The sequence below is a fragment of the Protomyctophum bolini genome, assembly GCF_963924005.1.
Source record: "Protomyctophum bolini genome assembly, chromosome: 7".
NCBI lineage: Eukaryota > Metazoa > Chordata > Actinopteri > Myctophiformes > Myctophidae > Protomyctophum > Protomyctophum bolini.
In genome coordinates this window covers 21,015,879-21,028,063 of record NC_137868.1, presented here as the reverse complement: position 1 = coordinate 21,028,063, position 12,185 = coordinate 21,015,879, and the positions used below count along the sequence as shown (strand labels likewise).

At 42.2% G+C, this 12,185-nt stretch overlaps 1 protein-coding gene across 2 annotated transcripts in view; it reads left to right on the top strand.

Moving 5' to 3' along the window:
- Window positions 1-559: 559 nt before the first annotated feature.
- LOC308317882 (ubiquitin-conjugating enzyme E2 E2) overlaps window positions 560-12,185 on the top strand; it is a 33,758-nt gene continuing 22,132 nt past the window's right edge. The window contains exons 1-3 of one of the 2 annotated variants that reach the window (XM_080767227.1): window positions 560-699; window positions 2,715-2,898; window positions 4,034-4,084. In XM_080767227.1, coding sequence (XP_080623353.1) covers window positions 2,723-2,898; window positions 4,034-4,084 — 227 coding nt within the window. In that variant the 5' untranslated portion in view covers window positions 560-699; window positions 2,715-2,722. Of the gene's footprint in view, window positions 700-2,681; window positions 2,899-4,033; window positions 4,085-12,185 lie in introns of both variants that reach the window. The other variant, XM_080767228.1, reaches the window with a different exon arrangement.

Sequence of the window (12,185 nt, the reverse complement as noted above, 5' to 3'; positions counted from 1 at the left end):
GGTTATAAGTTTGGGTATAGTTCTGTGAGATTGCGGTTAGGTTTAGGCATAGGTTTACTGAGGGTATGGTTAAGGTTAGGTTTAGGCATAGTTTTGCTGAGGTTAGGGTTACGGTTAGGTTAGTTTAGGCATAGTTTTATTGAGGTTTAGGGTTGGGGTTAGGGTTAAGTTTAGTTTAGGCATAGTTTTACTGAGGTTTAGGGTTAGGATTAGACATAGTTTTATGTTAAAATGTTAAAAAAATATATTCATTTTTCAAAGTTAGATGTTCTTTTTTAAATAACAGTACAAGCTCAGGTCACATCACAATGATGATCGCATCAGCTTGTAGATCGACTATTTACTTCTTCTTTTTAATGGTGATGCATTGGAAACCCCCCCTCCAAAGGACGGTGGACCCCACTCTTTCAAAACCACTGTCTGAATTAGAATTAACTGTAGGTCTAGGCCTGGGCTGGCGCAGGCTTTCTTCTTACACACCAATGCAGCCTGTGTGCATGCACGAGCAGTGCGCGCAGACCGGGCAGACGGGAGCGCGCGTGGAGGCGGTCCGGGCTGCCTCAGTTTTCTGTAATCGCTTTTCTGTCGCTACCTCCAGTTAAATAGCAAGGACACGAGAGCGAGCAGACGGCCGTGTAAGGATATACTTTTCACCTGGGATTATAAATACGGAATACCCCATCGACGGCCAGCTGCCAGGTAATATTAACTCACGAATGTAGCTCGTCTCTCGTTTAGATGCGCATAAAGTAAGTAAATGTCCCGCTGAAGTGGCGTTTTTTCCAGTGAGGAGGAGGAGGAGGAGGAGGAGGGGGGACGTTCCTCCCTTTGTGCCGAGGTAGGGTCAGTGCACTCCTCCATGCACACAATGTGGACACTCCGCGAAAACGTTGAGGAATCGTCGCACATTTCGCGAGCCGCTCATCTTGCCCTGGTTTTTGTCGTCGACTGGCCTCGATCGGCCCCGTCTGGCCGCTGTGGACGATCACAGCGAAAGGCGTTCTCTGCGTATTTTTCCCCGAGTTTAAAACGGCCGAGGCCTGTATTCTTTTAAATGCCCCGTGGTAGTGCGTACCCACCGCGGCTTCTACTTTTCCCCCTGTAGCCCCTAATGATGTTATTATTGCTGTGTGGACGGGCTCCATTTCACTCGGAGGGGGCGGCGGGGTGTGTGCGTGTTTGTTGGGGAAGGGGGGGGGGCGACCCATTGTGTTTGTCGTCCTTAATGTTGTTGACATATCCCATTTGATCGATGTCTTTTGATAACAACCACAATAACAGTAAATCCCCCCCACCCCCCTTCACTTGGCCTTTGATGGATTTCACAGGCTGCAGTCTTCACACGTTGATGTCACATCTCAAACGTTTGCGGCTGTTGGCGAGTCGATGCATGTTTCTGACGAGTGGGTACATTTAGGCGTTGATGTCCCTATCATGGATGGAACAACCCCCCCGGGAAAGGCGAGCCGTTCGTGCCACTTTTAGTTCACGGTTTTGATTAACAGCTTCCCTTCTCCCTGGGATATATAGACTGTCCTATCAGTTTCAGTTGTGTCATACAATATGTTTATTTTAGCGTTCCACGAAGAGCGCTTGGCATAATAGTTCAGGGGCAATCTATGTGCTCCATCACACAGGGGGCACAGTGGTCTGTTCCATGTGTGTCTCTTCTCTTCTGAATGATCTATCACAGATGAAACGGTTACAACTTAGTAATTGCATTTGCTCCCACTCAGCAGGTTATCACTAAACATTTCATCAATTCAATGGGTGCAGCTATTCTACAGGATTTCCAAACCCTCATCTCCCCCACTGTAAAACTAGAAGCATGGATCTCGGAGAAGAGAAGGCCACATTCTGTTTTTCTTTCGTGTCAATGAGTAATTAAATTGACTTAATCGTGTGGGTCCTAATGAATACCCCACCCACTGTCACATTATATAGGCATCGTAGCTTTATCCCCTGTCAGATCGTTGTAGGCTGCTATAAATGTCTACCTTCAGCCCACTCTCAGACTCAGCATGTCCTGCAACAGTAGCCCATTCTATTTTAGCCTGCAAGCACGACCAACCACATCCATTACACGAAAACCCTTAACTTTGCTGCCCCCAAATGTACATTTTTCTGAGATTTATTGACTTTATTGTGCACTCTATGGCAATTTGCAGTCACTTAAAAATCCTCACTGTTCATTTAACTCGGATAAGTGTACAAATGCAGTGGTTCCCAAAGTGGGGTCCAGGGGACCCCCAGGGGTCCTTGAGGGAGTTCCAGGGGGTTCCCAGCTAAATGATAGTTAGGAACCAAATGGACCCTTATGGGTCTGTAACTCTGAGGCTGTACAAATGGAACCAAATGGACCCTAACCAAATGGCCACTCTCAGAGTTAAATTAACATTTTACAATATCAATTGGGGGTCCCAGAGATAGAAATGCCATTACATGGGCGCCCGTAGCCTAATGCATATCAAACGGGGGGTCCTTGAAATTACGGTTAGAGAATCTCTGGTAGAGCTGTAAAAATCTTCTCTTATGGTTATGAGCGTCTGTGGGCAGATAAGTGTCAATTTGGGGGTCCTTGACATGAAAAAGTTTGGGAACCACTGTACAAATTGACCCAACACTGGGGATTTCACCGTCTTTCCTCTCTCTCTCTCTCTCTTTCTCTCTCTCTCTCCCAGAGGTGATCTGACGTGCCATTCTTCCATTTTCAGGGCCCAAGATGTCCAGCGAAGTGCAGAGACCGGACGACAGCCCCAGCACGAGCGGGGGAAGCTCGGACATTGAGCAACGCGAAGCGGCGCCACCAGAACAGGAGCGGGAACAAGCACAGCCCAAAAAGAAAGAGACCAAGATATCAAGCAAAACTGCTGCTAAACTCTCCACCAGTGCCAAGAGGTAAGAGCGTGAGTCTGGTTCAGACACGTGGTATTTAGGCAGGGCATGTTTGTTTGAAGGCCTCTCTCTCTCTGCCCCCGGGTGTAGTGTGTGTGTGTGTGTGGGGGTGGGGGGGGGGGGGGGGGTGGAGTTAAATAAAGCCAATAGGGCCCGCTGGCATTGTTACTTTGATCAGTGTTTCTATTCAGTATGCCACTGAACCCACATAAAGAGGGTAATTTATACAGATGTCAGATACTCAAGGTGGTAAAAAAGGTACTCGAAGAGATACTCAAGTGATGCTCAAGATGGCCTGCACTGTACAGTGTAGATGGCCTACACTTCTTGGAGAATCTTGATTGAACCATACACAAATGTATCCATTTGTAACTCTTAAGAGTTTACAAGTGTACATTCTGAAGAGTTAAATGAACAATAAGTATTTTAGTGCATACTGCATACACTGCACCAATTCCCCAACCAACCAGCGCCACTCAACCCCTTGCAGACAAGGCAAGTGTTTCTCAGAAAGGCAGGCGATGACAGAATTATGCAACGAGTTGAGCAAGCCTCTTTTTATGACAAAAGATTGATTTTATGATCTCCCTTTGTGTCTGTTGTAGCACCTACTGCAATCCCCCAACACAGGGTCTTCAGAATGAACAAAACTGTAAAGTTTTCTGTTTGTAGTCAATGTTATTGAAGCATGAAGATTATTGATATTCTGCAAATACACCTTGGCAACAGAGTTGGAACAATTGCCCTTCAGTTATTCTTTGGCATCTGCTGTTGAATGTCATTGCAATACTCTTTATGTATGCCATTCAGTTCAGTAGAACTTTATTGATCCCATATGGGACATCAGTGTTAAATCTGCAACATAAAACATACAATTCAATACAAACGTATACACTGTATAGCAGGTATGCTTCGAAACGGAGTTTGTTTTATAATCCATATTACACTTTTCATATTGATTTGATTACAGCTGTCAGCTTTACTACTGTGTAATGACATACGACGCATTTGTAATTGCGTTGGTAATGTTTGCAAAGAGGATAAAGGTATTAGTTTAATTCTGGATCACTATATAGAATTAGCAGACATGTGTTGATCTGTAACAACAGATTAAAACATGAATGTTTTTATTTTCCAGGATTCAGAAAGAGCTTGCCGAAATAACACTAGACCCACCCCCAAACTGCAGGTAGGTCAATGTTATCTTTCTAACTACATCTTTAGATCTCTGTACCAGAATGGAGCTTGTATGGACACACTTCTCTTATTGTTAGACCATGCAAATTAATTCTTCCCTAATGTTTCCTGAATAAACAATCTATGGACAAAAGATTGAGCTTTAATGCTCATGCCTTTTGTCTCTCTGCTGCCACACTGCCATAATGCTATTCCATGGGTTTTGTTTCGGGGATGATAATATCTGGCAGATTAGTGAAACTCCTGCCTATTCTAGGGTTGTTTATTCCTTAAAAACACATTCAAACATGGGAGGAAATGCAGCGATGTGTCTTCAAATGCTGTTTCAATTCTGATGTGGTCCCCCCTCGTTCTTATGGGGATTTACCACAGACAATGGTTATTGTGTGCCACTGCCACGGCCTTTGGCCCTTTGAGGAAGAGATATGTCGCTAGCGAGTGGCAGACCACATGTGTATCATCCACTCCAACGTGACTAAAGGCATCCCGTGGGGACGCATCGCAGAAGCCAGCTCCTATTAACTTAAATAACACAAAGTGACATTGTCATTGATTATGCCTTTGTTTATTACAGCACTAATTATCCTCCAAATCAGCACTCGGCGCCAAATTTAGAAAGAAAATGGAGGCCAAACCTAGATTCAGGATGTTTCACTGCAGAGGAAGATGAGCTCTGTAGGGTGTTGAGATGTTGACAGGCACCTGTTTAAAATGATTAAGGAAAATGACTTCATCTGGTGATATTAAATTACTTAATCTCAGAAAGCTTTGTTGAGGGAACAAATTGATGGTTATAATCCGAAAGTCTAATGATTTTTACTTTGTTGCATGTCTGTCAAAATGTCAGATCTACAAGCTGTGATGTGTTGTGAGCTTGTATATCTGCTTTTTTCAGTGCGCGACACAATGTACAAGTTGTGCAACCAAGTATAAACCAGGCTGGAGACTTAATGAGATGTTGTTAGTTTTACTTACAAATAATCTATTTTCAAAAGGTATCCATATTGCCTGGGAAATAATAAAGTAGATCAGACGAAGAATCTAAATCCATAATTTATTCTGCCCCCCCCCCCCCCCCGAAAAGGCCTTTCTGTCCCCACCCCTTATCCATAATTTATACATTATGGATGATTATTGTCTCAACTGCTCTGTTCACTCAAATAGATTAGTGTTCTATATAGAAAGAGAACGTGACTTCACACCATAGCCAGACCTGCCAACACGCACAGCTTCTGGTTAGGGTTAACCTGTCTTTGGTTGATGTCGCAAAAAAGGTGCGTGGTGTTGTGTGGTGTTCTTGGCGGGTTGCCGTCTGTGAATAATACTTGTCAATAAATGGAGTAGCATGTGGTGCTCCAAAGGGACAACTTCAGCCGTCATCTATCCTTATAAAGAGGGTCTAAAGCTCACATTAGTGCCCTGCGCCTCGGAACGCCACAATATGTTAAATATATTGAACTGAGCCGTCTTGTTTGAACGAGCAGTTACATTTGGTTACACTACCAAACGGAGTCTACAGCCAGCAAGCAAAGGAACTTTACCAACGCAGACTAGGCTATGTATATCTATACATGTGCACTTAAATAAGATGATCATTGTAATTAACGGTAAATTACGCATAGAAATGTGTTTTTATTTAGGCAACATGATCATTGTGATGTATGTTCATTCATAAAGTCACTGAGGATAGACAGACAGCTTTCACATTTACCCTTACATTTATTAATAGACTATATACCTGCCCCCCTACCCCCCAAAATGTTATGCGAGATTTTCCGTGTGCACATGGTGGTACTCATGGCAATATCTCAAGGTTGGCAGGTCTGAATAGCTGAAAACCTCAGAAGATGGCGCCACCTGGGGGGTGGGGGGGGGAGCAGCGGGGGGTGGTCGCTCGTTCTTGTTAGCAACGATGGAATCAATGTTTCAAAACTCATTTCCCTTGTGAACAATCAGTGTGCAATTTACATATTTGCACAAACAAGTGGAGGCAATGTCGTCATTTGTATGCCACACAACACTTGCTTCTGGCCAGGTTGGCCTGAAAGGTTATTCATTTCATTCCCCCAGCACAAATGGAGTCACAGCCTGTTGGCCCCCCTTCAGGAGACAGACAGTCAGAGTTGCGCGGTAAAGAGATTCACCTCGGTACATTCAACACCCAGAGCTGGGGGCCAGATGTATTTCTTTCATCTGACTCTCTCTGAGAAGCTCAGGCAGGAGAGAATTTCCCAACCTTGTCATTGTGCAGTAAAACAGTCTCTTCGGTACCATCTAAGTCTTGTTGTTTGTATGATTGTATCACTCATGGAGATGTGAATTGGATTATGCCGTGGTGCACTGCACAGTATACACAGCTTCAGTGTACATACACAGTAAAATCCTCATTTGTTAATTTATCAATTTGTGACGATGAAAATGTATTATACTCTCGCAGTTAAATTAAATGTGAAAATACATTGACAGAGCTTTTAAAAGAGTGTTATCAAAATATTGCTTTCCCTCCAGAATATATTGTTGCGAAGTAATCATTTTAATAATTATGTCTGGTCCAGAATTATTGTTTTGTTTACCTCTAACTGGACCGCCCCCCTTCTGTTTTCATTGATTAAGGTACTTTTTCCCATGGCTCCAAGCATCATTACAATGTTACAAACTACCTTATATACTTAATGTATTTTAAAGTTAATACATCCGTTTTCCTTTGAACAAAATTCGTACAGGTTTATGCTATGTCACTCACTCTGCAAAATGCAGAAGAGGTATTTAAATTCCACCCATAGCTTTATCTTACTCACAGTATTGTGGCAGTGCGCTCATCACCCTGACTTTGTCATGCATCAAATTCAAAACAATGAGAACATTTTGAAATTCAGTATTTGACATGGTAATAATTCTGTCATACACTTATAATATGTTGTACATATTATTATATCATGTAAATTAAGCAGGACTTAAAAAAGAAAAGCATTTCTCTGGAGTGATCTAGGTTAGAATCTAATTCTATGAATCTGAACTCTTAAGCCAGAACGGCCTACACATAATGGGGAACAATACTCGGTTAAGGATTAATTTGAAAGGGCCTAGGACACTTCAATTAATATTGTTGAAGCACAATTGCCGTAATTCTCTTTCAAAGGAAGAAACCCTTAGATAAAATATGGACAATGAATGGCAGACTTAATTTGTAGATTGTTTGACTTTTTGTCTTGTTTAACTGGTCAGTTTTATTTTTTTGAGCTTTTCTATGCCTTTACTGATAGGTAGACAGTAGTGTGACAGGAAATGGGGAGAGAGATTGGGGTGGGGGGGTCGGGGGGTGATGTGCAACAAAGGTCGTTGGCATCGGGACTCGAACTCGCTGCATTCTGGATTACCAGCCTAGGTGCCAGGCCGGCCCGGGCCGGTGGAGTCCGTTCTGAACAAGGATTTAGCCATATCCACCCCCCAAATCCTGCTTATCCATTGACCACAGTCATAGACTACTAGCTCTCTGGTTTCTGGCTTTAGCGCTGTTTGTGTTCACAACTGTTAAATTGTTGTACTTTTTAACTCATTACACACAGACAAAACCAGTCCTTATGGGTCTGTTTTGTAACTGTAATTTTCAGAGTTAAATTAAACACTGCATTTTACAATCAACTTACAATTAATTTACAATTTAACAATCCCCCCACCCTAACTCCCAGGAATGGTACACAGATCATCAATCACAACACAAATGAATAGATCAAAAATAGTAGTTACACCACAAGGAAAATATGGGAAAATGGAATAGGCATTGCATTGGCATTTTGAATCTGAGTGAAGGGAATTAATATTCCCTTATCATTCCCCTTTCATCCTCTACCCTATTCTATCATCCTCATTTACTTGTTCTGATGGGCTCTGGTCGAGGGAAAGAAAATAATTTCTACCTTTTACTCTACCATTTAATCCCAAGCTCTTTTGTGTCCCATGCATGATCAATTGAATGCATTCACACCTCTTCTTAGTGTACTGGTTATGTGAAGCCTTAGCCTTGCACCTTCTCACATCCTTTCTAGTGACTGCCTGTCATTTGGCACATTGGGATGTCGGAATTCGGACACATTGAGAGGGGAAGACCAGTTATGGTCGAATCATCTTGGGAGTTGCCTTTTAATTAAATAAAGGCTATTCCTCATTTTAACTTTGAGTGCCCGGAATGTTTTTTTTTCTTCCTATGCCTTGATCCTGTGTGAGCATTTCTTTTACTATAGTCAGTTTTGGATTTCCTTTCCTGTGAGCACCTGGTTATTCCTTTTTTTTCCTGATATTAATGTTAATTTAACTCTTGACAGTTACAAATGGATAACATTTATACCAATTTGACTGTATAGGAGTGACGGATAATGTACGTTATAGGTAAGGAAGGTGAGTGGTGTTCCTCTTAAATAAACTAGATGGAACAGCACAACACCCCCCCCCCCCCGCATCTAATTGCTATGATGATGCGGTGTCCCAACAATGCCCAAAACAGAGCCGTCACTCCCTGATGACATCATGGAGGGAATGTTCTTTTCACAAGACACCCAGCTGGTCATTTCGTCATGTGTTCACTGGCTCCCGTCCCAGACGTGAATATATGTATCTCTATCATTATCGAGTGTCACCAAGAAGCTTCCCTTTGTCAGTGAGGTCTCTTGACCTCTAATTGTCTTTTAGCTGATGGGGTAATTTTCATTTCTGTGGCAACTGCATGTGTTGGTGGTGCGGTGCGCTGTGCTGTGCGGTGCTCCTATGGGAGTTTGTGCGAGTGACGCACCCAGAACCATTTTTCACAGTGTTGAGTGCCATTAAGCACAGCAGGGAGGGAGGGGCATCAATATTCATGAGAGGGGCGGAGACATGGGGACAGGATGGGATAGTGAGTGAGTGCCAGAATGCCTCCTGGACATTCTGCTGTCATCTACTAGTAACTTATAGAGTTGTACGGGAATCAATCTATAGGTTTGCTTCTCCACAGGAAGCCTGTCTGAAGTGAATAAATATAGCAAAATGTTTTCAGATATTACATTTATTTGACCATAGACATCTTGTCTTGTACTATGATGTATACACTCATTATGTTATGGGATTTCCTTCAGGATCAATCTATCTGAAATATAACTGTGAAATATGTTTGAATAGAGTCATCATACTTTGTTGTTACATTGTTGGCATGTCCCTCACCTTTAATGACTAGTTGACTATATCTATATTTGGCAAAATGTGTGAAATTGAATAAGAGCACCTTGTGTCACAAAGCAGAATAAACAGACATGCATTGGCCCTGCTGGTCTTAAATGCAACGTATACTGTAGTAATGCAGTACATAGTGATGACACATGGTGCAAGAACAAAAGGATGTCACCTACAGTGAAAAGGATCTTAAGACATGGTTCTGGTGTTATGGGAATGGCTGGCATTCTTTCTGCATCTCCTATTTATACTCCCAGTCTGCCGTCATTCACGTCTCGTTACAGTAAGTTCAGAGTGGGAAAGTATTTGCTCCCAGTGAATGAAGGTAACATATGCTCTGCTCGAGACCTCAGACATCAGCTCATGTTAATGTGTCCGTAAAGCTTTCCGACGCAACCCTTGTTTGACAGCTAATGCCCGTCTTGATTCATGCGTGTCATTGAATTCTCAATGTCCTCATTTGCGAGGTACTTTCTGGCAAACATTTGTCCAGAATGTTATTAATGGGTTTGCGGCGAAACCATGCATGAAGCACCGACATTTAGACATTTTGTGGTGGAGTGTTGTAGCCGTTATACAACAGCTTCACAGAAGCAGTTTAGGTCAGAGACAGTGACAGAATGGTAATCCTAGATGATGTCAAAGCAAACAGAAGAATCCCTGGCAAGTGAACAAATAATAAAAAAGTACTATCTTAACCCATTCAGGCCTGACGTTGAGATTTAAAAACAAATGTTTTCTAAATCATGACATTTTTCTGAAAGATTTGAGGCACATTTTAACGATTTTTCAAAAATAGCAGATCTACAAGCTCATAGCTTGTAGATCTGCTATTTTTCAATAGCTAAACCCTCCCAGAATGGGTTAAAGCATTGTGTTTCTACTTTAAAGTAATAAATAATCAGCCCTGATAAGTAGATCTGAAGTGTCTATTTAGTGATCGTTGTCAGTTAGTGAGGAAGGGAATTCATTGTTAATTCTATAACTTTTGCTTATGAATGGTCAGGTCATTTTAACGAGAATTCATGTAATTTATAACCTTAATTCTCAGTCCTTTCTGGACTTTAATATTGTGTTCTGGCTTGGATCAATGGAACTAACATTTAAGTATCAAACATAACTAACCTAACATAAATTAAACATTAAATTAACATAACTTTAAGTTCTTATTTATTTGTATAACTTTATAATTCTATGACTTTATACTACTATTATATTAACATAAGAATATTTGCCAATTATTTGTGGGCCCACTTGCCTGCCTCTGATTGGCCCCCATAATAGGGCGACAACGAGGCATTCTCACATTCTAAAACAGCCAGAAAACCCCTTTCTGGCATCCAGCTCGGTAGTGTCACTGTGCCTCAAGTCGTTAGTCATTAGACTCTCAACCCACACCTCCTGGTATCTAATCCCACTGCCGGCACTATTTTTCCAACAACTGCTACTACTTTTTTTTTGGTCCGATAAAGTATAGTTTTTTTGGCCAAGTATAGACCGTGACGGAAGGGCCCTGTCTCAAGCGAATTTGAGCCGCTCGCTTAAGCCGACTCAGCCCCGTTCGAGTTTTAACCCGATATGCACAGAATAGTAAAACCCCATCCCCCAGAGTCCCACAAGTAGGGAAAGTCACGGGCCATCACCATTTACACAAAGCCGGCAATGCTTGCGAATGTGACATGACTAGACAAAGCAGTTCCCTGTGCGTCACAGAAGGGGACGTTCGGTAGACCAATCGGAGGCAGACGGGGGCGGGTCTTTTCATAACTCTTTTGCTTATTAGATACACGCAGGCCAAACGGCTGCTTGGAGTAATTTTGGAGACCATACACAGTCATTGGTCAGTCAGTGTTAATTGAACTGATTGTGTACAAATGGAACCGCATTTGGTTACAAATGGACAAAATATAATTTTTACTGTGTAGTCTTTAATCATAGGCCAATGTGAAAAGGGTGCCATTTCTTCTTACGCCTTGGATGGCAATTGGATGATTTGAGGCATTTTGTTCCAAAAATATGTTTTGCTAAATTCCGACCTGTTGGTGGCGCCAATGTGAAAAGGGTGGGATATATTCCTCGGCCTAGTAGGAAAGTCTGTGAAAGATTTCACGTAAACTGTACGCTGCGTTCATGATTTGAGGCTTTTTGTTCAAAACGGGCCAATCCTGCAAACTTTGAAAGCCAATGTTAGCCAATTACGATGGAATATGAAATATTGGACAAATCTGTCTTGAACACATGACTAGAGATACTGTGTAAAGATTTGCAGGATTTTTGGAAATTGTGTTTTACAAAAGTTGGCCTCCTGGTGGCGCCACGGGCCATTCTGGAAAATTTGGTTCATCGTTGGCATCTAGGGAGTGTGTCTGCAAAATTTGGCATCAACCAGGTTAATGGTGCACACACATAAACGATTAGAAGGGGCAGCATGGTTTAATAGACTAGTTGACTAGCTGTGCACGTCGCTATTTTAAACTGCTTTATTTTCTAATTGTTCTTCAACAAATAGCTTATGCATTCTTGTGTCATGGTTAACATTACAGTTAGCCAAGAATATTCACTACGATTTAGCTGTATTTAGCAATATTGTGGGTTTGAGGTCATAAAGTCCTCATTGTTGGGACTGAAACATCTTGTGGTGTTGTCATCCTCAACTCCAGGTACACACCGCTGAACTGTGGGTTAAGTGATATTTCTTTGAGTCATGATGATGTGCCGTTCATGCATGCAAAGCTTGTGTATTATGGTAATGATAGATGCTATACATTATTCATTTGTAGCCGGAGGCAAACGTTTGCACTGCATAAGAAGCTCTCTGCAGGCAGCACCTTGGACACGGGGAGGGAAAATTGCTTACCCCAACAAAATGCATGTACCTCGGAACCATCTCA